The sequence below is a fragment of the Falco cherrug genome, chromosome 6 (genome assembly GCF_023634085.1).
Source record: "Falco cherrug isolate bFalChe1 chromosome 6, bFalChe1.pri, whole genome shotgun sequence".
Lineage (NCBI taxonomy): Eukaryota > Metazoa > Chordata > Aves > Falconiformes > Falconidae > Falco > Falco cherrug.
Window position 1 is genome coordinate 50,078,948 of NC_073702.1, and position 27,681 is coordinate 50,106,628.

The 27,681-nt window shown below is 40.2% G+C and overlaps 1 protein-coding gene across 4 annotated transcripts in view; it reads right to left on the reverse strand.

The window, feature by feature from the left end:
• Window positions 1-27,681, reverse strand: part of AIG1 (androgen induced 1) — a 127,965-nt gene that overhangs the window by 72,587 nt on the left and 27,697 nt on the right. For all 4 annotated transcript variants that reach the window (XM_055713070.1, XM_055713071.1, XM_055713072.1 and 1 more), the window contains 2 exons: window positions 16,195-16,350; window positions 7,871-7,972 (listed from right to left, as the gene is read on the reverse strand). In XM_055713070.1, coding sequence (XP_055569045.1) covers window positions 7,871-7,972; window positions 16,195-16,350 — 258 coding nt within the window. The remainder of the gene's footprint in view (window positions 1-7,870; window positions 7,973-16,194; window positions 16,351-27,681) is intronic.

Here is a 27,681-nt window from a genome sequence, read left to right on the forward strand (position 1 = left end):
TAAGCTACTATACCTTCCAAGAGATATTTGAATCCTTCCCTATGTTTGCATGGCCTGCTAAAGACAGAAACCTTTTTGTAGTTCTTGTCTCCAAGGTGACTTGCATATGGGGAGCTTTAGAGCACACAACCTGTAGCGGGCAGCTGACATACCAAACCTTCCTCAACGTAAGCAATCCTCCCCACAATACATTAAGTTTTTCCAGTGAAATGTTCTCTTTTCTTGATAAAAGACACTGTTTAAACATACTCATCATGAATCATAATCATCTATCACTTACTGTTTGATTCTACAATGTGTCTATGTTCTCTCTCAAAAAAAAAAAAAAACTCAGGAAAAAAACAAATCTATTATGTCAAAAGATAAAACAAGTGTCTAATTTTAACTGAGAAAGAAGACAGCAGGGCACATAGATTTTTATCAAAAATGTGTTACCAGTTATTAATGCATTGTGCACTGATTTTAAAGTTGAACATTTATTTACATTTATAACCTGCAAACCACGTTATCCGATAAATTGTATAGAAGCACCAGAGAAATGTACCAGCTTAAGCACTGCAAGAGTTGTGCACAGCTCCAGTAGTGACTACAGCTGCACAGAAAGTGAATGTTAAAACAAAGCTGGTGTTCCTAATATTGTCAGAATTATGGGAATGAACCAAATGAGTTTCCATCCCACACTGCTGCTGGTTTAACAGACCTAGCAGTCCAGGGCCAAACTCTGCTTCCAGGAAAACAGCTCAGTACATACTCCACACCCAGAGAAAGGCAGAAAGTCTAAGGCTCCCTTTGTATGTCCTTTTGGGGCTTTTCTTCACTCATTTCTTTTGTGCCTGTAGTAATTGCTTTAGCAATCATTTGTGTAAGTGACTTCAGCTGAAAATATGGCTCTGAGATTTTATTATCAGTATTCCTACTATTACTATAATTATTATTTCCAGAGTTACACCTAGCCTTGTCTGCTAAAGCAGAGAGCGGTTTGAAATACAGATAGTACACCTTCTTACCTGTGCTGCTTCAAATATGTGATCTTCCAGCATGCCCGCAACCCTTAGAAAACAGCACCTGTTTTAATATGCAATGCAACTCACACTTCACAGCTGGTATGAAAAAGTAAAGGCACACTCTGAACAGGCTTGTTTTCAACAGCAGGACTGAAGTTCTGAGGTTCAAAGACAGTCAAGATAACATATGGCATTGTGAGATAAGAATATAGACAGACATGCAAAGACACTGATGCCGTTCTACCGATATCACACAAATATAATTTATATGAACACAAGCCTCGTACTGTTGCATGGTTGCAGGCAGTTTTAATCCTAAACATTTTACAAGGATTTGACGCTCCTGGCATGTCACTGTGCAAATATTACTTCCACTACTCTGTAAACCTGAGTCCAACAGCAACAGAAGCAATTCTCTTCCTCTCACAGGAGCATCAATAAGCCATGTCCTTGCTCTTAACTCATCTAATAACAGATCTCAGGGAAGTCTTCCCAGGGAAGCAATGGAAAGATATGGTAAGAAAGCATACTAGTCATTTCCCCTTTCTTACTTTTCCTTATTTCCTTGCTTCCCCTTTCCTCATCTTTCCCTTACCTCAGGTCCCCTTGAGCATTTTGAGCCTCTTTCACTTTGTCTACATTATTTTGTGGCTCCTTTTTTATTCACTTGCCTCATCTATTTTGCTTTCTTTTCTTTTTTTTCAAGGTAGGAACTGGAAGAGCATCAGCTGACTTTTTGATTCATCTCTTTTCTCTTGCCTGTCTTCTCCTCTCATCAATCTGTCTTTCCCTAACCTCCTTTTTTTGTGCTCTCTGACTCCCCTTCTCCTTTGGTAGTCACTCCCACGACTTGGTGTTGACACTACATGCTCCCATCCTCTGTGCTAACAGACCGAGTTACATGACCTTGTCAACAGAAAAAGGCAAAACTTCAGAAAAAGATCTCATCTGGGGATTTCAGCTCTCAGACTTCTCATTTGCAATGCTCATGTCTAGAGTAGGGCTCGCGTGCTTAGCTGTTACTAAGTACTCAAAGGTATTTCAGAAAAGGTCCCTCATTAGAACGTGTTGGGCTTGTTCGTACCAGGAGGAGCCTGTATGTGTGTTTTCTCTAGATTACTGGAAATAGCAAATAAGCAGAAACATTAGGCACCTGTGTTCAGTTAGAAAGCTGTCTTCACCTTACCCTCGTGAGTCTCCTCCTGCCGATACATAACATGGTTAAGGCCAGCTTCCTGCTTCACAGAACTGCTGTGCTATGATTGTATTAGGTAAAGGTATTCCTAATGCTCCCAGAGGATGCCACTCAGATCTTCTTCTTTACCTTCCTTACCTACTCATATCAGTTTTCTTTACATAGCAGCCTGTCTCAATTTTCAGGTGCCACGCTGTCACAGGTTTTGACACACCACCAATTTCCAAGCCCTTCACATAAGTAACAGAACATCAAAAAAATCTTTTAAGCTGCTGCTGCTTTCTCTCTAGAGCAGAGGGATAATGGATACTACTGTATTCACGCTCCAGTGGGGGAACTGGCAGATAATGAGGAGAGATACCAGACAGAACCGCATAACTACAGCATGAACATGCAATAAGTGTACAAACCCAACAACATTATTTTCACAAGTTTTGCAAATATTCTGGGTCCCCAGGCAACCAGCTTCAATCGTTCTTTCCATCAGATAGATGTTTAAATAAGAGCCATCTAGGGGTGGCTATTCTGTTGGAAATTAAATTACAAATTTTCCCTGATTTGTATCAGAAAACTTTGCAAGCCATGTAACAAACAGGAACTCCTTCCTGGAGCACTGAAGATTTTATTCACCCCCAACATATGAAAATATTACAGATAAAGTAAGAAGAGCACTTGAGCTGGAATATCCTTGAAAGCCTTAAATTAGATTTAGAAACAAATCTCAGAAAAGGGTAAGTATCTTCCAGACTTAAGCATGAGGTATTATCAAGGTGCCATACCTTGTACAAAAATAGCCCACACATGGGATATTGCTGTATTAGGCAAGCATCCTCATGAAGTATAATGCACTGTTTCTAATGAGTCATATCTGAAAAGGATTTTTAGGGCAACATGCTAGGTGGAAACACTTTGCTGGAAAAAAGGACATCTCCTTGTTTGTCCATCAGAGTGAGCACCGTGCAGCAACCCACCCAAGTAATGATGGAGAGATAGGTTTGTCAAAAAACTCACCGGTGTTGGACCGTTCAATCTTTATATGCCAGGTTACTATGAATTTTGATCTTTGCATGGCTTTTCTATTTTTTGACTTGCTGAATCACCAAGGAAAAAAGCCTTCCACCAGAAAAACAAAGCAACAAACAAGCCAAGGCCACTGGACCTAAGACAAGGCTGCCAGGAAGAACAAATTGGGAGATGGCCGGAGGGACTCCTTTACCACTCTCTAGTGGGCTGAGCTTTTTCAGCTGAGCAGCCAGTAATAAGAAAAGAGAGCCAACTTGTGAAATAAGCAGAGATGTACCACTTGGACAGACTCCTTCCTCTCCATAACTTGTCTTCATCTGCTATTTGTCCCAGGTTTTGTGCATTCTCTTGAATAAAAAGACAGAGGGCATGTCTTTCTAGGAATGCCTTTTTTGCCCAAAAGCAGCATAAAAAGAACAGAGTACAAAACTGAAAGAGCTTTCAATAGATTGTAGCGGCACAGAACGCACACAACAATTTTCTAACTCCATAGAGGCAGAGTACATTCCCCTTCCCCCTTCCCTGACCTCTCCTCTAGAGTTTTCCTATGAAGACAATTCTTTGTTTCTGACTTCCAAAGCCACTGAACTCCTCAGTAAGTAATTTCTATCTCTGTATTTTACTTTCCTTGCCACGAACAAAAGATGATTCACATTTTTAAAAGAATTTGGGACAGTGTCTGTGAAAAACAAAGAAGGACTCTCGCTGAAATGGTATGCTAACTTGGACAGATACTGCATGCAGTCCTGCCATGTAACCTGGCTCAAAATCAGCAATGCTCAAGCTGAAATTAATTCAGTCTCCAGATCTGTTTATGTGGGCATTGATCAGAATAGGGGCAACCACTAGTTTTATAGTCTGTTCTAATACTGAAGGGAATATAACTTGTGGAAACAAATGTTATCCACACATGATCCTGCCCAGTCCCAACACAAAAAGGTGCAATGAATGAGCCGATAAAAATCCTATTACTATGACACACTAGTTTTAAACACTAAAGGTTAGCTTTTAATTAAAAATTCCTAATACTGATAGAGATCAGATAGACAGCCATCAGAAATGGGAAGAATATTTCCCATGGAAAATATGCCTGTGGAATTAAGGGTTGATATGGATCCAACGAGCAGGACATTCCCAAGAACACGAACAACATCGTTGATGGAAGAGTTCAGTAATCCAGCAACTAAAATTGTAGCCAGCAAAGATGAATTCATCTGCATAAATAATAAATACAGGATGTGAACTTGACACTTCAGAAATAGACCAGCCCTATTCTCCAACAGCTCTCTTCAGACAGGTAGTTATTTCTACTGACAGAAGCTTAACCTCAGCTACCCACATGTGCCCCTTCACACAATAAACAGAGATGAAATCCTTGTCCTGCTGAAATCGACAGCAACCCTGCCACTGATTTCCCCTGGTCATTTCTCAAGTCTCAGGGATGCCAGTGGTTATGGATGAATCGACTGACTGAGATGATGAAATATATCAGTTTTATGACACAGTAAAACTCTGTTAGTGATGCCTTTCACAGGTGTATGAATCTGTATGTATGAGGTACCATGAGGCACCACTTACTACACAGATTTTTCTATAGACGGGAATTATACTTTTAATCATTATGGAGGGTGTATGTATATATATGTAATAGAAATACAGTTATTGACATTATATGCAATTTCATGGTAAATACTTCGTGGCTTCTATCTTTGTGTGCACTCATGAGCCTCTTCCTGTTTCTATGAAGCTTTATAAACAATATTAAGACTGAATTGGTAATGGAATTGCATAGCTGTGAGGTTCATTTCCGTTATGTTTTCCATGTCTAGAGAGGAATTTTTTTTATAATTAGGAATTTTTTAGATGTTGAAAAAGTTTCACTATGAAAAAGTGACAGCTCTTGAGTATTAGCAAGACATTACTATGTATTCAAGAAAGCAGGGGTTTTTTTAACTATAGGCAATGTTGTAACTGCATAGGAGGGATGGGAAAGAGTGGGGGAGAAAAAAGGGGGATGGGAACTAATTATTATAACCTAACAAAGTAGCAGACACTGCTGCCCAAACCACTGCTGCTTGGGCTAATGCACTGAATTGGGCCAACCCTTCAAACAATTTCTTCATACAGCCTTCAAGATCCTTCCAAAGCATGAATACTCCCAAATATTTTTATACATGTCGATATTAGTAATGGAAATCTGATTGCTATTATTACAGCCAGTTTTCATGAATCTTCATTCCTTTTATACCTGTGGATCTTGCAGGCTGATGTTCAGAGTTGAGCAAGTTGTTACAGCTGGTCATAATACATCTGTCAGAAACTTTTGAAAATATGACTTTTCAGTTAAAGCAGGGAATCTTTTTACTGTGGAAATAGTTTTACATTTTCCACTTTTTGTGGCTTTTTTGTGATAAATACGTGTTTACTGCTGTGAAAAAACCTGGATGGAGTGTTCACAGGTGAAGTAACACTTGATCTCAGATTCTTAGGAGCTGCACCCGGCACTGCAGGGGAAGCTCACAGGGAAGAGGAATTCATCAGCAAAAGGACCCACCTCTCACTGACAGATTTCTTTCTGCCAAGGTTGATGAATCTCGTGTGTGAATTTTGTTGTACAAGGTTAGGCTCCAGTACAGCTACCCTTGCGTTCAGAAAAATTGTCACTGACTCTGCACAGCTGCTGTCAAAACGTGCAGGAAAAGATGGGAATAAATGTTCATTTCAGTAAAAAACAACAGCCAGGGGTCCTGACTTTTCTAAAACTGTATTCCCAGAGGTCCTACCCTTTCACCAAGGGGACCTCTATCAGATTCTCTAAAATCTGCCATGTCAAAATTATAACTACTACTAAGTGAGATGCTAGCATCCTGAAAGTAGTTTAAGAACCCCTTCATATTGTGATGGGCAATGCATCAGAATTAATTAGTGTGAAAGCCGGTAAAGATAAAACGATGGCTAAAACAACAGAAAGAATTAGACTGAAAGGTGGTGAAAAGCCCAACAGCCATAAGCTTTCTCTGTGACTGAGCTAAAGGAACTCTTGGACAAATGGAGACTGATACAGCAAACAATTCCTTTACAAAAGTCTTTCAAAAATGCCTTCTACAATATTTCAAGTTGGAAAAAAAAAGTCTTTTCATAACACTCTATTATGTCCAAGAATCTCAAACAAAAGCCCTCTTTAGATATTTCAGTAAGTATACATTTCTACAGAGCAACATGAGTTTGAATTGCCTTTTAGTTATGGCACAGAGGAGACTTCCTGAATACATAGGACTGCTTGTTGTCAACCCCTTCACAGTGCTCATTCATAAAAAAATGTTATAGGTTAGGCACCTTCAGTATGTGGAATGTCACCTGGAAGAAATGTCATCAGAACTGGCACTGATGCGTGGGGAAAAAATCAATGTATGTATGGCTTGGCAGTGTTTGCAAGTGTTCAGTTTGTGACCTCAAAACTCAAGGGAGGACAGTCTGAACAAACACAGAAGGAGTCATCAGGCTCTTTCCTCAGCTCTACACATACACGACATCACGCTGTGCCTTTCAAAACATTGTAGAAGTGTAGTACCTAGCAGAAGCTGATGCTCCTCTTGTCAGTATTAACTCTCATATTGCTCCTTTAACATGCAATTTAGGGAAAATCAAGAGCAGTGACATCTGCCCCACCCCACAAAGGACCTATTTATCAAGTGCAGCAGTAGTAGACAACTCTTGATATGCTGTGGTGATAAAGTACTCACACCCTGAAGGATAAGCTCTGCTGTCATCTACTGATGAGCACCAGTGCCAAATGGTTTGCCATGCCCCAGTATGGAAAACAAAGTCATAACAAAACATTTTGCACAGACACAACTAGAGAAGCAAACATGACACTTTTCAGCTCCAAATGCTACATAAACAGTCTAAGTACCTGCTGGCAAAGTGTGTCCTTATCATTCCCTTAACACTTAAACATATAGTTGAGAGAAAGCATGTCCAACTTGACATACCAGAGAGGGATGAAAAGGTTCTTCTCAAGAAACTACTTCTATGATTACCAATGCAACAATTTTGAAACTCTGCATTGATGGCATAGAAGTCCACATTATTAAAAATACTCAGATACAGGTTCTGCTACACAAGTCTGGTGTGCTTGAGAAATGAGTAATTACTTCTATTTTTTTTTTCTAAAAACATACAAGTTCAAAAAGCATAGTGCGATTTTTTGAACAAGCATTTTAACCAAAACATTTTCATCACAAATTATACTTCGGTAGAACAGTAAAGAATCACTCAGTTAAGTGTTTCTGTCATTTTAGAGCAAGATTTGTCAAAGTCAGGACTTCAGTAGAAGAGTCTCTTTTGATTAAATTTCCTCATGACGAGGGTGACAGTGCTCTGGGAAAGGTACCTTATCACACACAACAGCTGATTCCCACAACTAGCATGGGACTAGGAAAAGTTCAAATCTCCACTGTTTCAACCCAATAGAGATTCAAATTTGACTCAAGAGTCAAGGAAGGAAAGATGTTATTCTTACTTGCAAACAATGCTCCTTAATCACTTCTGGGGGGATTAGCTCTAAGTGTATGCAGAGTCATGCACAGGGAAATCAGTGTCTTACACTTCTGTTTATGCAAGGAAGTGTTTGAGTTACTTTACTCACCATTCCGTGATTTAGCCACGCTGGTATAAAATTATCAAGCAGCTTTGGGTAAACCAGTTCCCTGTCATAGATATAGATGCTCCAAAACATCGTCACAACAAACTAAAGAAAAAAACCAAAAGACAAGACATTTAAAAATACATGCTTCTGAACAATTAGCCACACATTTTAGATAGCAAAATGAGGCATTTAGCAAACGATCTATGGACAGACATGGATATTATTGCTCTTTGACCAAATCCTGCTTTAATAAACAGTGTTCATCTGGATTAATATTTGCATTCACAAGAATTTTGACCTTTTTTTTTTTTTTGACTTTCAGCCTGGAAAAAACCTCATTTTTTACTTACATGCCTGTGGCCAAATTACTACTCAGTACTAAACTTTAGCAGCAGATGTAGCACATAAATAATGTTTCACCACTAACAGGATAGAAAACAAATGGAAAATCAGGTAAAATATCACTTGGAATTCATAGAACATATAAATATGAAACATTCTACCCTGAACAAAAGCCTATAAACTCCCCTTTGCACTTTTCTGTGTCAGCCATCAAAATAGTAGCTTTAAAAAAAAAAAAAAAATTAACCTTTTACTACTCTGCATACAATTCATGGACTGGAATCTGCAGAAAAGAGGACTAGTATCCTGCTCGTTTGTTAACACAAAATTTGACTTAGTTCTTGTCAGAGACTATTCACCAGGAGCCCAGTGAAAGACCACTGTTTCCTCTAGGCTGAGGACAGGATGGATGGCTCAGATAAAGTTTGCATTAGGCTAAATTTTTGCCAAAGTGTGCAGAAATTATTCTTTAAAGATTCCTTGATGTCTGAAAAGCGAAGACAAGATAAAGCTGCAAAAATATACAGAAATAATAGTTTTAGCTTACCTTAGCTGGGGAAAGAACAAAGTAAGTAATCTTTTAATTAAAACAATTCTTTCTCACCTTGAATTTGAGCCTGTTTTCTAGTAATAAAAGGCTTATTGTTTACAGCAGTAAAACCCAATACCTGGCCCAGGAGTGTTTCAGTGACCGTTTTTAGGGGAATTCTACACAGTAGCGACAAGTCCAAGTTTAAAGCTTGAGAGGCACCAGACAGCACTTTCACTGAGATCAGCAGGTCAGTCCGTCCAAAGACGTGGCCCATGATTTTATGAGTAATTTGGGGGGTCAGTAAAAGAAAATGCAAGAAATACGGGGCCACCACAGCAAAATCAGCAAATTACTAGTGTGTGTGACAGCATAGGTGTAAGTTGTTTCATATGCTTCTGACTTCGGAGAGCTTAAATTCAGGTTGCAGTTTATCAATGGCACCTTGTTCTAACCACAGGCATGCCGGCCAGCCAGTTATGTGAATGACCTGAACCAGTACACTGTTCCCTCAGTGTGCATACAGTACATAGCTTCTTAGTTTCCAACACACTTGTCCATCTGTTATGATAGCTATTGGTGCCTGCTCAGAATAAGCTTGGACTATTTGACTAGTGCACAGAGGACAGAGGGGAAAAAAGAGTTATGATGGACAGCCTGAAAAATACTGCAAATATAAAGCACCCCACAAGAAGTCTCTCTTCTGGGCCAGCCTTGGCATTGGCACAGCCTAGCTCTTTACGCACCTGCTGACATGTAAGTGCCAGGATATGAATAGCTGAACAGCAGGGAAAATGGAAGCAAAGTATCCTCTTCTCTACAGGCTTCCTAGAAGTCATGTATTATCACAGTGGGTCTCTGAGAATCTGCTAAGACCAACTGGGACATAAAAGCATATTCTCAGGTGCATGAAGACCAAGACTGACAATGCTTTTTTCCAAGGAAGTCTTACAGCAAGAAGAATCACCCAGGATTAGGTTGAACTGACTGCAACAAAGCTGGCAAGCTTTGACCTGTGATTTTTGTGTGGAGCAGAATAAAACAATAGACTTTGCCAAGGAGGTAAAGATAAGAAAAGAGGGGACATGCCATCTGTCCCTTAACCAAAGTCAGCCAATGGATGGAACAGGATCAGCCTAGCTGGTTGCAGCCATCTGGAGCTACAGACGGCAAATGCTGCTTAGCAAAGCACTATCACAAGGCAGCCATAAGGTAAAGGAAGTGCGCAAAACCCAAGGTGTTACAGCACTAACCTGTCTCAGAGCATGACCCAACATGAGACTAACACAACGCCCTGGGGAAGATCCCTTCCAGTGTCTGAATGGTTCACCTTACCTTTCCTTATAATTAGTTCATTTGGATAAAATGAGCTATAAAAATGAACTATTGCACTATGAACCAAAACGAACTAAAAATGAACTGTCTGGCTAAAAAAAAAAAAACCTGTAACAAGAATGGATAAAAAAAAACTGTAACAGGAACTTGCTACTTAGCTACCTTGGCTGCTTCTGAATTTGTTTACTTTGATTAATGAGCAACTATTGGTCTGGTACTTCTAAATCACCTCTACTATGCTTACACTTAGGTACTGGTAGACTTTTATTTGGGCTGGGTTTTGCCAAGATCACACATGGTCATGCAGTGCCAGATCATGATACAATTGAGTTGCTTCTTTACACTGCCTGTGTAAGGCTCCATCAGAACAGCAGCTCTGTCGCTCATGCTGCCTTCCTTGTGGCACAATTCATCACTGTTGTGGAGACAGTCATGGCACTACCCTCACCTCCCAGGCTGAACAGGCTGCTCATACACAGCAGGCATATTTCAGGGAGTCAAATATTTTATTTTCTTTTGTTCCCAAGGTGAAATGGCAAAAATGTCACCCTTCCACTTCCTCTTCAGAAAAGCTCGAGGCCCAGAATTCAAGGAAGAAAACAGGAGACTCATAAGATTGCCAGCTTTCTGAAGACAGGTATCACTTGGTTAAACATAAGGTTAAACAACTTATAAAAGAATGGAAGAGTCCCTCATTTGCTACTTATCTTCTCTAGGGTCATTATAGACCAGAGGGACCTCAAATTTGCAAACAGACCTTGGAAACGGTTTGAAAGTGTGGAGCAGCTCGCTTGCCACAGGCATAAGTATTGCTAAACAAATACACAGCAGCAGAAAAAAATCAAGGCTGAAAACTAAACTCTGTTTTCCCAGTTAAGGAGATATTCCTTGAGTTTTTGTCCTTTGTCTCTGAAGCTTCAGAGGACATGAGAAGAGCATGTGGCACTGCCAAGGGAAAAATTTTAAAGAACAAGTTGGGAAATGGTTGATGATTCAAAAGGGAAAAGAAGAGGCTTTATCAAAACACCACAAATGGAAGCAAGTAGAAACTACGAGAGGAAAGCCAGTGAAAAGAATTGCATAATTTGCTGTTTTACATGAGCCCGACCAAGAAATGTTATGCAAACGAAGAATGAACCCAGTGGAACTATATTTTCCTGCACTGTGTGTTTTTGTTTCTGGCTGGGCTACACAGCTCAGTTCACTCATTTCCTGGATGGCCTCATGACAAAGAAAAAAAAAACCCCAACCCTTTGACCTTGACAAAATTTCTTCTAAGTACTTCTTAAAGGTAAGCTTTCTGGCTATCTCCCAAGACATTTGCAGTTAACTGTGAGTATAAATATATCATTTGTGAGCCTCTTTGAGGGTTAAAGGCATTACACGTAGAAGCAAAGTGTTACTAAAGGTAGACCACACTAAGCACAAATTTGCATGGTACTGGCTTTAGGTGGGATCTAGTGCTAGCACAGTATCACACCAAATGAATTCCAGAAAGGCCAGTGAAGGAAATCACAAGGAGTGGGAACTGAAAACCAGGGAAGACTTTCCTCGGAGAACAGAGTTCAGGAGGCAATGGCATCACTGCTTGCTCATGCTCCCATCACCAGCTACCACAACACTACAGATGAAGACAAAATCTAGACTAGAGAGATTTTGACGTGGTCAAGTCAGTAATGGAAATAAAAGTATTTTGTAGTCTGGTCAAATAACAAGGTAAGTAGGAGACTGGAGCAAATACCTACACATCTTTTCTTGGGATAAGATCCCAGATCAGCATTACTGATGATCTACAGAAGTAGAAGATTACTTTTGACTGTATCAGTAAAGAGAAACAAGAGATAAGAAAGCATGCTTGGCTTTCTTTTGTATCACAGATTTTTATAAGCATAAAAGTATAATATAAAAAATATGAGATAATTCTTGTCAGTTTAGATTCAGACCCCAAAAGAGCTATTAAAGCTACATGATATAAACCCTCAATGGTAGAGTTTGTGATTTTCTAGGCAGCAATCTCTTTTCTAATATGTAACAGTATCAATTTTCTTTCTTATTATTATTTCAATTAAACACAGTCCTAAACTAGAAATGCCTGCTTTGTCTCTTCTTCCTCTTGTTTAGTACAAATTATAAGAAACATATTGATAAAACCATATACAGTTTACATGAAATGCTAATTAAACACAGAAACTCGCCAACTTCAAGATCTGTCAAACAAACAGAAAAAAGTAGGGATAGTCTAAAACACTGGTGTAGTCTCTGACTTTAAGTGTGTCTCGCACTTCTCTAGCAGTGTAAATTATTCCCAATATAAATCTCCTTTACACTGATAAAAGGGGGGTAAGTGCAGCTAGTATAGTTGAGAATTGGTAATAAACTTCTAAAGTGTCCATGCAAGCCTTTTTCTTCAATGGATGCTTCCTGATCTCTTAGGCATTTAAGTAGTAACCCAGGCTTACAATAAACTGAAAAAGGGCCAGGAAGTGTTGCCCACAGACTTTTCATGGAATAAAGCTTTACTGCATAGAAAATTGGTCTATTGATTTCTGATTTCATTATTTTAAGAGTCATATTAAGAAGAGCAACAATGGGTAAACAGTAGTCATTGTGTCCTTCAAAGAAATTCATATTTATTTCTCGATGCTTCTAAACAAAACGATAGGTTGGCAATGCAGTTTTATCTCAGCCCCCAAAGATACACAATGCATAAAACAACACTGGAGAGAGATGATCTGCGGCAAAGATTTTGCAAGATCTGATTTGTTGCAAAGCCACCCAAGGAGATTGTTTGCCCTTGGGCTGGTTCTTTCCCCTCCTCTGGAAGGTGGGAGGAGATTGGTGGTCAGACTTCCCAAGTGGTTTATATGTAAGACTTCTTTAGGAAGTACTAAAAATGAAATACTTTATTTTGTTACCTCTTTGTTTTCACACATCATTGTTTGACTTGGGAGTGGAAACCCCTTTTCTCATCTGTTTTTCAGAACAAGTCATCTCAAGGGCTTCAGTAAGCAGGGAATACAGAAAAAATTGTGTTGAATTGCTCTTGAAAAACTACAGTTAGGGGGCTTTAAAATGTTCCCCCAGTATTTGCATTATTCCCTAAACATGCCCTGTGTAAAACACTGAGCAATAAAAATAATTTAGATGTTAAGGTAACTGACAAGTACTTAAGCATGACCACTGCTGTTACATTAGAAATCCAACAAGGATTTTATTCACATCTGTCCATTTTTATGTATGAAGGTTCCCTTGTGTCGCTGCTGGAAACCACTGAGAAGCTCCATGGAGAGCTAGGTGGGTGAGTCTCAAAGAAAGAAAGTCTGCATTTGAACTTCTTTTGTTCTGGTTTGGGTTTTTTGTTTTGTTTTGGGGTGGTTTGGTTTGGTTTTTTTTAGGAAGCTGTTGAGAGAATATGGGAAACAAGGGAACTTTAACTTTTTTTCTGCAGACTCTCCGGTGTTTAATATCTTCCTTCTAACAAGCACCTCCGCATACCAAAATTTCACTGGGTATTTTCTTACACATAAATAGCTCTTTAGAGAACAAAGTCATTGTTAGATGTTTGCTACTTTCAGGCCCTGAACTCTTCCTACCCATAATCCCACTGAAGAGCAGCCCACAGTGGCTGGCAGTCCCTCCGGCAAGGCTTTGGCAAGTGGTAGCTGTGGTGTGATGGGCACTGCTGGAGAAGATCAGGTCTCAGGAAGGAGCGGAGGCCAGTGTTAAGTTATGAAGGGCTGCTGTTTGCCTCCCAGTAGCCAGGAGAAGAAACAACAATGAAAACAACCTTTTTAGGCTTTTCTCATAAGAAGTAAAGTGAAATAATATGTGGTAGTTACTTGGTACCCCTCACTACAGAAAAGCTACCTTTGGAAATGGACAGCATCTGCCCAATGAGCATGGCCACTTCTTACTATTTTCTGGATTTCTTTTTTTTTTTTTTTTTGGTTAAGACTTAAGTTGTTTCTGTATGAAAACCTAGCTGAGGTATGCAACACATCTCTAGAGAACTGCTGACCTGTAAATGTTGCAACAGTACTTCTAATGCAGGCAATGGCTAGCTGCCATTCCTCGCTTACTGGTGGTGGCAAGAGAAACAACGCCTGAAAGAAATGTGCAGAACTGACAAGACAAAGTGAATCTGAAATTCTCCAAGATCTTGAAAGTTTTCAAGGTGAGGAACACTGTGGGGGTGCAGGAGCACACAGACAACAGTACAGAGCTAAAACAGTGGCAGGAGAGAATCCCTGAATCCTGAATGGCATGGGAGCGCCAAGGAGAGTGTGCTTTGATGCACGTAAAGGCTTACACTTCTAGAATGAAAAAGGCACTTAAATAAAATGAAAAAGGCACTCTTTAAATAAAGACAAATAATGTAATATTGTTCTCCTTCTTCACTTCTACTGTCAACACAGTAGGAAAAGCATGTGTTGCTAATCACAATCACAACTACTTCTAATTCCCAATCTCCCTTAAAATATAAATGTAACATATAACGTTGACCAGAGGGATGGTGCACCCCTCCTGTGAAAACAGCTGAGAGAGTTGGGGTTGTTCAGCCTGGAGAGGAGAAGGCCCTGGAGGAACCTTACAGCAGCCTTCCATATTAGGAAGAAATTCTTTACTGTGAGGGTGGTGAGGCACTGGAACAGGCTGCCCAGAGAAGTTGTGGATGATCCATCCCTGGAAGTGTCCAAGGTCAGGCTGGATGGGGCTTTGAGCAACCTGGTCTGGTGAAAGGTGTCCCTGCCCATGGCAGGGGGTTGGAACTAGATGATCTTTAAGGTCCCTTCCAACCCAAACCATTCTATGATTTTATGAAATTTCTGCACCCATAAAAATACATATTTGCAAGCCTGTTTACGCACTTATTTTTTTACAAAAATTGTATTATTTGATGTAGTTTCCTCTACCATGTCTGGAGAACTGCAGTCTGTCACCCCAGCATGAACTGTGACAGCTCCCAAGAGGTGGGCCAGCAAGTACAATAAGGGAAGGTTACCTGCTGGGTTTTTATGAAAGAAATACCTGCAAAGTTTCACATATGCTTTGCATTTTCTAACTTTGTGAAAGGATCCTGTATTTCTTCATGCATTGTGAAATCCCACAGTAATGGTGAAATCACATTTTAACGAAGCATCTCTTGAATATACAAAATTATACATGATAGATTGATATGTTAACTGCTGTCAATTGACAATAAGTGATCAGCTTTTGTGAAACAGTACAACTTTAGAGACCTCATCTAGTAGTCCTACGATGAAAAAAAATTGTTTCTAGTTAATTTATTTTGAACTACTGTACACTGAAATAAAAACCTAGAATTAAAGCCTGACCGTGAATTACAATAAAAGCAATACTTTAATGAAAGGTTCACACATTTTTTTTTAATGTAACCTAAACTTAGACTGACATAGATCACACTTCCATGTAAAAACCCATGAAATTCTGTAGTTTTGGCTGCTTTCAAAGTGTGGTATGAGACACATAAAGACACTCAGCACCTTTTGCCACTGACAGCAATGTCCCAGTGGAGTAGGACCTGATCCAAAAAATAGTTTTCTCTTGAAAAAGACATGTAAAACCAATATTCTTCCATACCTTGTGTGCTTTTTTACATTACTGACAACCCCCTTGTTTTCCTATCCCATTTCTTTTGTCAGCTCTGAATCCCCTATGGGATTAACAGGGAGCAACCTGGACTCTCACTTTCCTTCTTGCCCATGACAAGACGGCTTACTGCCTGAACTGTGGTCAGGTTGTTACAGTGTGAAACATGCCACAGCCAGCCCTCCCACTACTCCCAATTATGACACACTGCAGAAAAAGTCCAAATTGATTCTCAAGATGCTGCTGGTACAATTCACATTTGAAATAACTTGCACAATCAAGTTCCTATTGTAAAGTACATATTTTTAATGAGCCAAAAATCATTTCAGCAACACCAGCGCTCCCTTACACCTGTGAAAAACAAGAGTTGTTAAAATTTTCTCTACCATTTTTCCCTTTCTGCAGTCTTTTGCAGAGAGGTGGGAAAGCCTTTTAGCCAGAAAACAATCAGTAAATAACACTGCTCACCCAATTTGTAAAGACATGGGCAGATTAACACCACACTTACCACTCCAACAGGGAAAGCTAGAACAGCCATCACCCAGTCACGGAGGGAAATGAGTTTCTTCAGCTGCCTCTCTTGCTCTTGACTGTCATTTCCTTTAGTGAGAAGACTGGACAGGTCAGTCAAGACGCAGATCCCGAAGAAGACAGCCTGGATAACCTGCACGGAAGGGGAACGCACTCTTGAACACAGAGAAGACCAGACCTTTGGCAGAGAGCAGGCTGGACACAGGTACACATGAGGAATATTGCCATGAAATTGACATGGAAATTGACACGGGAAAACATCAGCCCCTTAAACATGGGTAGACTGTGTGCACATAAAAGCCACTTGCGCTTCTAGACTGAAAGCCCTGCACACACCTTGCTGCTCATGTATGGGGGGAATCGATGTGAATGGAAGGACCGTTCCAGTGGTGGGACTTCCCACCCTCACCTCAGATATTTGCCACCCGCCAGGGACTGAACTGCAGCCACCCCTTCCTGCTTAACTCCATGCAACTCGGCCCCAAAGCCATAGCATTTACCTCTGAGGCGGAAAAAGTGAGGAACACTCCCTGCAAAAAGAAAGGAAAGACAAAAGAAAAGTGGTTCTTTCCCTTGCACCAGGAGGTCTCCCGTGGAGACCCTGCCTGCCCCAGACACTCCACCCAGAGACCAAGAAGGTGCCTGAGACTTCCCAAGAGATGCAGCACACGGCCTGGGCTTCGGCACACCTGTCACCACTCAGGTAGCGAATGACAGAATGAGCATGCTGCTGCAGGAGTAATTCAAGCTTTCTTTTTGTGATGGCGGACTTCATTTACCTGCCTTTTTCTTTTTTGCATTTACATGTTTGTGTGCACCATCATATGATCATCTTTGATATTAAATTGGTAGTTTAATTAGCTGAGCCCACTGATTTGGTTCAAACTTGACTTCATCATAGTTTGCTCACTGTGTTTTTCTTCCTTAATTAGCTTAGGAAAACTGTAGTAAGCTAGCTCAGGAATGCTCTTGCCTGAGGACCTGTGCATCCTTCTAGCACAGTTTGGAGGAAGTTCACGCAGCTCGTTTACTCCCTGAGCTGGAAGCCCAGGTTACAAACCCACACACGTCAGGTAGTCTCAGGTAAAAAAATAACAAAACAAATTCCCAAACTACAGAGTGATTCATCAAAAAAAATAAACATACGCTTAAAATACATACAATGTGTTTTTCAAAGCAAGCATGGAGTACTAATTTAGAAATCTTCTTTGTAAATTTAAGTGTTCCTCTGACTAGGAGTCTCTGACTAAGCAGCAGATCCTCTGTAAGACGTAAGAATAGCACATACCCAGATGTTGCAAAACACAATTTATTATGTGTGTACAACTTTGCAGAATGTAGATGATCGTAAGTGACCACCTTAGGCTAGAGGACACTGATCTGGAATGGGGGGGGGGGGGGAGGAGGAAGGGGGGGGGGGGAGGGAGGGAGGAAGGGAGGGAGGGAGGAAGGAAGGAAGGAAGGAAGGAAGGAAGGAAGGAAGGAAGGAAGGAAGGAAGGAAGGAAGGAAGGAAGGAAGGAAGGAAGGAAGGAAATACCAAACAGATGTTGGCTACCAGACTAGAAAGAAATCCAGAGATGTGTAATGGTTGGATGGTACATTCCCTTCCTCAGCAATCCTTATATGACCCAAATACTTGCAAATTCTGGCTGTAAAGCTGTGAACAACAGACGTCCAAATGGCCCCTGGATCTGCTTGCAATTCTGCTGCCATTACTCTCCCCTCTTGGGGCTGTAGTTTCACATAATTTGCTTGATAAATAGATGAAGCAGCATTACAAAACATTCTCTGATGCCATGAAATATTACAGACTACTAATGCTAGAGCTGTATACTGTGCTAGAGACTTCAAATGACTGCCTGAAAAACCTACTGTCTTCTACCTAATTTCTGAAAAACACTTCATACAAAAGTTGGGGCTCTTTGGAGCTACATAATCACGTGAATTCCTAATGCACTTTTCTGTATTAGTTGTTTGAAACAAGCACTTAGTAGAAAAAAATCTTCCCATACTCAGCCCTGTTTTCCACCAAACAGATGGCCTATTTGGAGAGAAGGAATAGAAGAACTAATTATGTATTTGTTTGACTTAGGAGGAGATATGATACCATCTACTATTCACTCAAGAGTGTGAATGCCAAAGAAGGAAAAAGATTTCAGACAGGACTGGAAAAAACAAAGTATACCTAACCGTAATGAGATCAATCTGGGTGTTAAAAAGTTTAGGCTGAGTACCAGGAAATATTTCCTAACAGTGAGCTCTGTCAGACCATGAAATAGTTTCTCAGAGGAAGTGGTAGAAGCCTCATGGCTTGAGTCACTCAAACCGATATTGGACAAAACACTCAATAATGTACTGCAGGGAACAGTATTACGCTGGCAGGGCTTGGACGAGTGACTAATGGATTGTTTGCAGCTCGAACTACGATTCCCTGAAATGGTCTCTCTCCAAAGAAACACACTCAAACAATCACACGCCCACTTTCCAAGGGAATTCAGATTGTACATCCACTAATCAATCACAAACCTAACAGCTTCTCTCCCCATTATCCTGTTATGAACACACTGCTTCAAGGGAAAATGTAACAATATCATCAGGAATAACTGAAAACTCCTCAAGGAAAAGAAAGTACCCAAGGATTTCAGAGAGTAGGTATGAAGTAAACTATTCTACAAAAAGATTAACAAATAAAAATTCATATTGGAAGGAGGAGATTACATATTTATTGAGAACATTCAGAGCCAATGAAAAAATCATATAATGTGCAAGAAGGAACAGTTCCAGCTTATTCATACAAATAATGTACGTACATTCCCTCTAATACTTCCTTTCTTTTCTAGAATGTGCAAGAAAACTCTTCTGACACCTTTCAAGATTTAGGATTAGACTGAGGACCTCCAGAGCTGCATGAGTCTCAGCAGCATAAACTGAACAGCCAGAGTCAGTAACAATTTACGTCCTTTGTGGGTCTGGTATAGGAAAAGCATAGCAAGCAGCTACTGGTGGTTTATGGTCTGAAATGAGTAAGTCCATGCTCCTCAGTATGAGTGCTGCCTAACAGATGTGAAAAGTTCACAGCAAGGGAGTAGAAACTCCCTTGAAACAATATTCTCAAAAGTGCCCTGGTGTTACCTCACATTTAGGATCACATTTTCAAAACAAGGACCTTCTTTTGAAAATCTGCAAGTGGTGAATCTATACATGAAACATCCCCAAGACGTTAAACAAACAGTTGTCTTTTTTTTCCCCCTCTTGGAAATACAAGAAATAACAGCACTTCAGAGGAAATATCTACAAATTTTGCCTCTAACTATTGCCTGAAGGAAAACAGTAATTTAGAAAAAGGACAGAAACAAATTTGACAGAAAACAGTCACACCTTCCTTATACCATGTAACAGTGATAGATTCAGAAACTTGTAAGCAAAGTATGCAAAAATAAGAAAATCTTAAGAACATACTAACTTGCGGCTGACCCCATTTTCTCCACTGAAGCCTAGACGGGCCATGCTACTATAGCTGACACTACAGTACCCTTAAGCTGTGATAATATAATGACAAATAATGGAAATGGCTATCTACAGGTGTTTTAGTAATACAAAACTCTGAGCAGAGAAAATACTCATAAAGTTGCTGCAGGAGAAAACAGCTATGAACAGAAGATGAAGCCAAGCAGCCCAGAAACCTTCCCAAACAGTGAGATCTATTCAGATTATATAGCCGAAAATATTGTTCCTTATGAATGACTAGAATAAAGTAAACTAATTGTACATGTCTGTCTCCTACAAGAAAATAAAGAATTGCTTCAGTAGGACTTTTTTCCACAAGGTGCTCACTGCAGGATGGCAACTAATGACCTCCCTGTACTCCCCCTAATTTGACTTCTTAGAGTCAGACAGAAAACATATTTAGTCATTAACTAAATGGATGAACTTCAGGGCATGGAGACTCCCTTCTCCTCCATGCCGTGGGGCTCCACAGCACTGACAAAATCTCTGTACCACTGAGGTCAGTGGAAATTCTGTCACTATTCTTACCAATGTAGAAAACTCCCATGAAATGCGCTGAATCTAGGATCTCATTTCCCACGGACTCTTTCTCTTCCAAGCTCACCCTCATAATGAGAAGCATTCCCTAGTGCCCTGGGCAGAACAACTGGAAAAGTCTATGCAAACACTACTATTCATGGGTATACCTTTGAAAATGGAGAATTAACTGTCCTCAAGTTATCATTTTCAAGATTATTTCATATACCTCTCTATGAAATAAGGCATCTGGGTAGGCTGGCACGTAGACAGTGCTGCCAGAATAAAACATGGGAGTAACACTCATGGAATCAGCAAGAAATATGTGGAAAATTAAGTCACTTACACATTCCAAAATGCCACGTTTGTGCATGAAGCGCATGCACACGTGTGTGTGTGTCTGCATGCACATATGCATTATATACCTGCACCTCACTGACCAGGTAAGCTCCCACTGTTTAGAAGTAAGACTGCATTTAAGAGACTTCAGAATCTGCAAATATAATCCATATTATAGGAAGACTAATTTGCAGTAAGGTGTCAGGGAGCCCTGGATGATCCCTGGGGGCTGGGAGCAACTGGGGGTGCTGCCAGGTCCCAGCCCAGCCCCAGCCAGGAGCAGGGCAGCCAGGGGCACCGGGGCAGTCCTGGCACCGGCATCAGGTACCTCCCTGGGGATGGGCCACCAGCCCACGGGTGGGGGGCAGGCATAACCTGACTCATCAAAGCAATACTCATGCTTAAGACAACTCATGGCTTTCTGCAGGAAGATGAAAGTTTAACTCTACCAGCATGCAAAATCAAATTTCTGGAAGTTGTCATTTCTCATGTTTTTCAGATTTTACAATCTGCCTCATATACAGAATGTGGTCTGATTTTCCTTTTCAAGCAACAGGAATATGATTTATAACCTCAAGAGTATCTGTTACTACTCCTTGTCACCTTATGTCACTTTGGCTTTCATTCCTTCAGCCTCTAGGCGTTTATATACAAATGTACTATGCTTCAGCAACTAAGAGCACTGTATTTTAAGAAACCGAAGTAATTTAAGACCAATTTTTATCTCTTTGCCCACTGTAAACATGACTCTGATTGGTCTCTGGTTTGGGATCACGCTTGGTTTGGGTTGTAGTGTATCAGGCTGTACACAGGTTTGTGAGGACTGTCTACATCCCTATAACAACAGCTCAGTTATCTATAGTTGTAATATACTACTGTATATTACAGTATGTCCCGTTTAAGTTGAGAAAAACAAGGTATTTTTGACAGATCATTAAATCTGTTACTGCTCGTGACTGCATGAAGCTACTGATTCTTCTTGTCCATCGCCATTCCAGCGTTACTCACAGGCACATTGCTTTTATTCTTGTCGCTTCTCCTCCCCTCACTGTATGTTTGTAAGTTATAAAAGCAAGCAGAAGCTGGACAACACATAATCAAGTGTTAAGTCTTTGTGTCTGAGAAGCTACTGACTTCAGATAAGGAAAAGGCAAATCTTTCTGTCTACAGACAAATGAGAGACATCAAGAAATAAAAGCAAGAAGCAACAGCATTTTAAGTACTAAAATGCAAGCCAGTGTAATATGTCTAATCACTAAATCTACAACTAATTAAAGCTGAAGTGCAAACATAATGAAAAAGTACTGTGTGCTACTCAGAATCATTACTTCTGTACAAGGAATGGGCAAGATGACTTGTATTTTAAAGGCCGGAGGTAAAAGAGCAGCATCACCCCAGGACATTCACTGACTGACACTGAGTTGGGGCACGCAGTCAGACCTCGTATCATATATTCTTCCACACCAGCTGCAGTGCCATGGCCATTTTAGTTTGTTTTGTTTGTTGGAGCAGGTTTCAACAATGCCATAGGCCACTTCAACACGGAAAAGGAAGACAGCCCTTGCCTATCAAAAGCCAGCAGCCTGAGAAACCAAATACACAACATAGGAGAAAAGTAAAGGACAAGAGAATGAAAACACAGTAAGCCAAAGAAATAATAGAATCGCCGTCTATTTTACTTTGAGTTGTTTGTTGGTTAGGAGTCTTGAAATACATATTTCTCCTATTTCTCTCTTCTCTTTCACTTACACATATCAGAAATTAAACTCCACTAGTAAAACATAACACCTATTTCTATCAGAACAAACATTAGAAATTCAGTAAGTGCATAGATGGACAGCCTTATAAATATCTAGCACTGCCCTCATCCAAAACAATGACTCATGTCTCCCTTTACAGCCTTCAGCAGGGGGGAGGCTCCTCTAACCAGGATGTCACACATGAAGACTAGTCTTTACTTGGAAATTTATCTTCATTTTCATGATTTAGTCTTATGACATGTATCATCTAAACATGCCTAATCATATGATTTAAGTTCAGGGATGCCTTTAAATATAAACTTTTGCTTTCTACATAACCTCCTGTAGTCTTTTTCTTTTAAGCCCACCAGTATTGCCCAGATATAACTAAGGATGGGGTTTAAACCAATGAGATGTTGCAGATGCACAAAAGAATGAAGTCTACTATGAAATTATTATGCATGGAAAAGAAACCCATTTGACTCTCGGGTCTAGTTCTTATACATTGTTTAAGTCCAAGTGTTTCAGCACCTACTATGGAGCTGCAGAATGGGGACAAAGCTGTGTAAGCTAATTAGACCTTACGTTTCCGAGAGATGTATTTTAAAATTCTGCCTGCTGGAACACAAGATGTGTTTTTATCTGGACAGACAGAAAAGCAACATTTTGTGCAAACTAAGCAACTTAAATAAGAAACCAGAAAACCAGAACAGATGTGGCCCCTAAGATGTAATTTTTGTAGCACTGCCTTTCAGCATCTATTCTAATTCACAATTTTCAGCACATTAAATAAAGAAAAAATTGATGAATAATATAACCATGCTTCTTGCACCTCTTCCTTTCTCTCTCCATCTTCCCTTCACTTAACCCAGGAAAAACCCTTACCGTTACACTTACTGGAGAGGTTAAGTCTCAGACCGTTCTGTCTTAACATGATTCTTGACTGTCTCGTAATGGTTTTCAAAAACATGCAGCAGAGTTCTTGGAGAGGTAACATGGTTGTGATAACATAGTTTTAAAAGCAGTTTTCTTCTTATTTTTAGTACTACTATAAGGACAAACATATTCCTTAATACAACAAGCTAAGCTGAAATTTGGTAAACTATCAAAAATATTTGGAAATGCTTTCATTTGTAAAGGCAAAAAAAAGCATATTTAGTTATTCTTTTTACATGGGTAAAATACCCCCAACAAAAAACCTGCCATAATGGACAACAATTGAGAAATTAAAGTGCTACTATATCTCAGCTGTGTTGCATAGATGACATTTCAAGCATGATCTCAGCATGACAGAGTGTATGCCATCTGGCTCAGAAGTGCTAACAGCAAGGAATCCACTACCATGTATCAGATGAAGACATGGAATGGACAAATACAGAGTATACTACAGCAATATCAACAAAAATTTGACCAGATGCTGAGAAAGTGTTAAAACTTCTCAAATCTTTTACATTCTTTTTAGCTGTATCATTCTGCTCCAACACCATGTCAATCCCATCTTCCCGCTTCCTCTAAAAACTACAGGTATTTTCTGGATACTTTTGAGTTATGCATGTTTGCATATCTTACTTTGATCTTAGCTAATACACTCAAAGAAACACTAAGCTCATTGTCGCAGTATTTAAGAAATTATTATTCTATTTTTGTCTTTATCTTTTTGATTTAAAATTGTTTTGACTAAACCCATTTTCTAATAATCCCCATCTTCTTCCTTACTCTCTTGCACTGTGTATAGAAAAACTGCCATTACTACTTATTGTATCCTGCTTATAAGACAGTGTAATTTCATTAAACTTATATAATCCGTTCAGCAAATATGTATAATACAGTTTATTCAGAATAGATTATGATTTTATTAGGTTATATCTTTTATGTTTTTCTTTGCTAAAGCTTAATCTTATTAGGATTATACACTGCACAGAAGGTTATCTCATTATTTTGGCTTAAATGCTAATTTTACACATTTCAGCATGATTGGTATGCTCTCTGCAGCAGTGGCCTTGCAGTCAACCAGGCAGGAATGGCAGCTCTCTAGACAATGTTTGGGATAGCCAGCTAAGAAGCTAAGACTTGTTCTGCAGCTGCCTGTGCTAAACTGAGCTTTAGGATAGGGTTTCTGATGGCTGGAAAGTCCCTAGCACTTTGTAAGTTAATTATCCCCAAAAGAAATTACACTTTATTAAGTACAGAACTTTCTCAAGGAAACGGCTTTCTTAAAACTTCAGAATATTTAGCATTGCACCAGCTTTTTCATGTTTAGAAACAGTCTGAAAACCACTAGAGGGGAGCAATTTTGACAGATCAAATTTGAAAACAAAACTACAGAGAAGTTTCTAAAAGTTAGAGTGCTTTTCATTTCTTCCATTTTTTTATGAATAAGGTAACAGCTGCCTTCTAAATTGCTGAATTTAGAAAAGCCCATGACTGAGGTATCTCAGCAACATGGTGACAAAGCTGGAAATGCAAATGAGAAAGGGGCTACAGTCTTCTGAGACACAGCAGCCTCAGTGCTGCCCTACCATGGCTGTAGGAAAAAGAGTTTTAATCTGTTTCCTGAGCACTGTGCAAGCAGTATTGAATGACTCCTCACACCAGTGCAGCAAGGCAGGCTGTTTTAAGTGATATCGTCTCAGCTGGGCTATTCCCCCTCTCTCCAGGGAAGGTAAGGGAAGGAAACACTGGGAGCTTTATCCCACCTCTTCATCCATCCAAACTACCAGCAACACACAAACCAAGTCAGCTGCAAACCCGTATCATGAAAAATAGCTCAAGTCTCCAATCAGGCTTACCTTCAGCTTCTGCTTAAAGCAAATTTTCTTCCTCAACTCACTGCTGCAGCAGCTTAAGGATAATTTATGAGGGGCAGGTAAAGTATATTCATAAATAAAGTTATTACTAAGATAAGGATGTTCTGTAATTAGACTACAGCAAAGGATACTGCTATTCAAGCTTCACTTGAAAAAAAGAGAGGACATAATTTTGTACATTAATTATAAAGCACGTGGTTCAATGAAAGGTGATCTAACATGTTGTACTGTCCTCATAAACAAGACTATTCTTTGCACAATATTTCAAGCAAGGCACTGTGTGTTATAAAGAGCTGTATTTCAGGAGGAAAAAAAAGTTCTCATTATCTTAGATCTCTAAAGAAAACATCGGAAAAACCCTGATATAAGCTAACTGCATCTAAACTAAATAATACAAGGGGGGTTGAGCATTCACTAGGTGTGTGGCGTTTCAATACCAGATGATAAGATTTCCCTGCTTTCATTGTCTTTCTCATGACTAAGTCTCAAAGGAAATTAAGGATTTGTTTCCTGATTGTAGGTGAGAGGCAGGGAGAGGTGAGCTGGCCAAGGGCAGGCAGCAAGGCAGCAGGGGACCCCAGGGGATGAACTCAGGTGCTCGGATCCCTAGGCAGTTCTCTAGGCATTAGATCAGGCTGCTTTCCACACACCTGCACTCACTCTTGCAGCAACAGCCATTTCCACTGCTTGCTAGAGAAACATTCCTGGCTTCCTCAGAGAAACAGCACAGACGTTTTCATTCCCTCCAAATGCAGCCATACTACTTTTAGCACAAATCCAAATACTTTTCCTCTTACACAGTTCGTATCAATCATAGTTTTCAAAGACCTTTTTTGCTTTAATATGTCTTTCAAACTTTTCTAATGGTTAGATACTGTAATTCTGACTATTGTGATCTATTTGTGCCAACCAACTAGAGTCACCAAGGTCTCCAGTATAACAGCTTTGGAGAGGTTGTCCATTATACCACTCCCACCTTCACTGTTCCTACACCTTAGTTCGTAATAGGAAGTACTGATTTTGAGCAATGCTGCACTGAATAAATCTTTTTAACTTTTTAATCACTTGTTCTACTCTGTATGAATAAGTTCCATGAGCTGCAATTTCAGTGTGGTGCACATTTGACTTCCCAGCACCCCTGCAGGACAGAGCACTGGGTGGAAGAAGCACAACAACCTCATCTGCTACCTGGAGACTGTCTTTGGAGAGAGCAGCCTGAAGAATAAATGGTGTGGAGCCCTATCTCGCTTTACATGCTCATGAAGGCAAGCACAGCTCAAATCTCTCTCACCCCTTCTTACTCTAACCAACATTTAACCATTTCTTGAGTTTCCAAACTAATCTTTCAGGCATTGCTGTTTGCTGTATTTCTGTTTTGCTCACTGCTTTTCCTTTCACTTGCAAAATGAAGAAGGAGATTAACTGTAAGGAAGTTTAAATTTACATCCCCCTACGTATTACAGGAAGCCACTTTACGACAACTACCTGACACCACACCAGGTATCAAACTCATCAGATTTAGATGCTCTTCATCAGGCTAATGCACACTGACCAACAAACAGTAAATAGACTTTTTAAATAAACATCACAAGTTCAATAATAAGCTATCCTTTTTTCTCCAGAGACAGGAGGCTCAGACAACACCTGTTGTTGCAGTTAAGAAAGCAGCAGATGACTCCAGGAAAGAGACCTTTGCTAAAGTGTGGTACTGGTGACCAGTACTACTGACAGTGAGCACAGTGTTTTGGATTCTGCAGGGCAGCAAAAGCACTTTCAGGTAGTAGCTTGTATATGTGGCAGCCCAGCACATTAAAAAACAAAACAAAACAAAAACAAACAAACAAACCACCATCCGTGCCTATGAAGGAACATAGCCTACTGGGCAGCTGGGCAGATCACATCCAGGCAATGTCCAAGTATCAACTGTCCTCTGCTAAATAAACCTCTTAGTACTCCAACACCATGCACCAGGTAGGTGCATGCACATGCACTCCAAGTTAACATGTAGCTGTAACCATAATGCAGCCGGGGACAAGGGTTGTGCCTTGCACATGCTCAGCATGCCGAGTCACAGGTGGGAACTCCCTGGGCAGTCCGGGGAACTCCTCAGCTAGTTTCTGTCCAGATGAGATAACTGACTGATAGCTACAGGAACCCGCCCCAGGCAAGCCCAGCTCCACCAGAGGTCTGAGGGATCCGCAGAAGAACTCCCCAGACAGTCCCAGTCTGTGTTAACAAGATAAGAGTCTGTGTGACCCGGACTGGGGACGCAGGGAGTTCCCCACAGCCCTGGGAACAACCCAGGTGGGTCCTGTTTTGCACACATGAAGTAAATGGTGAGCTGATAGCCACTATTTATCTATTCATATATGCTTATCATTGGATAGGGCAGTTTTTTGCAAGTAGTTGAGATGATTTTAACTAGAAACTCATCATGCATGCACTGGAGTGTTGACGAGGGACCATACACCAGATGGGTAGGACAGAAACTGGCCATACTGTTACAACAGTGACAACAGTAACGCAAGAGTGTTACCTCATGCAGAACATCCAAA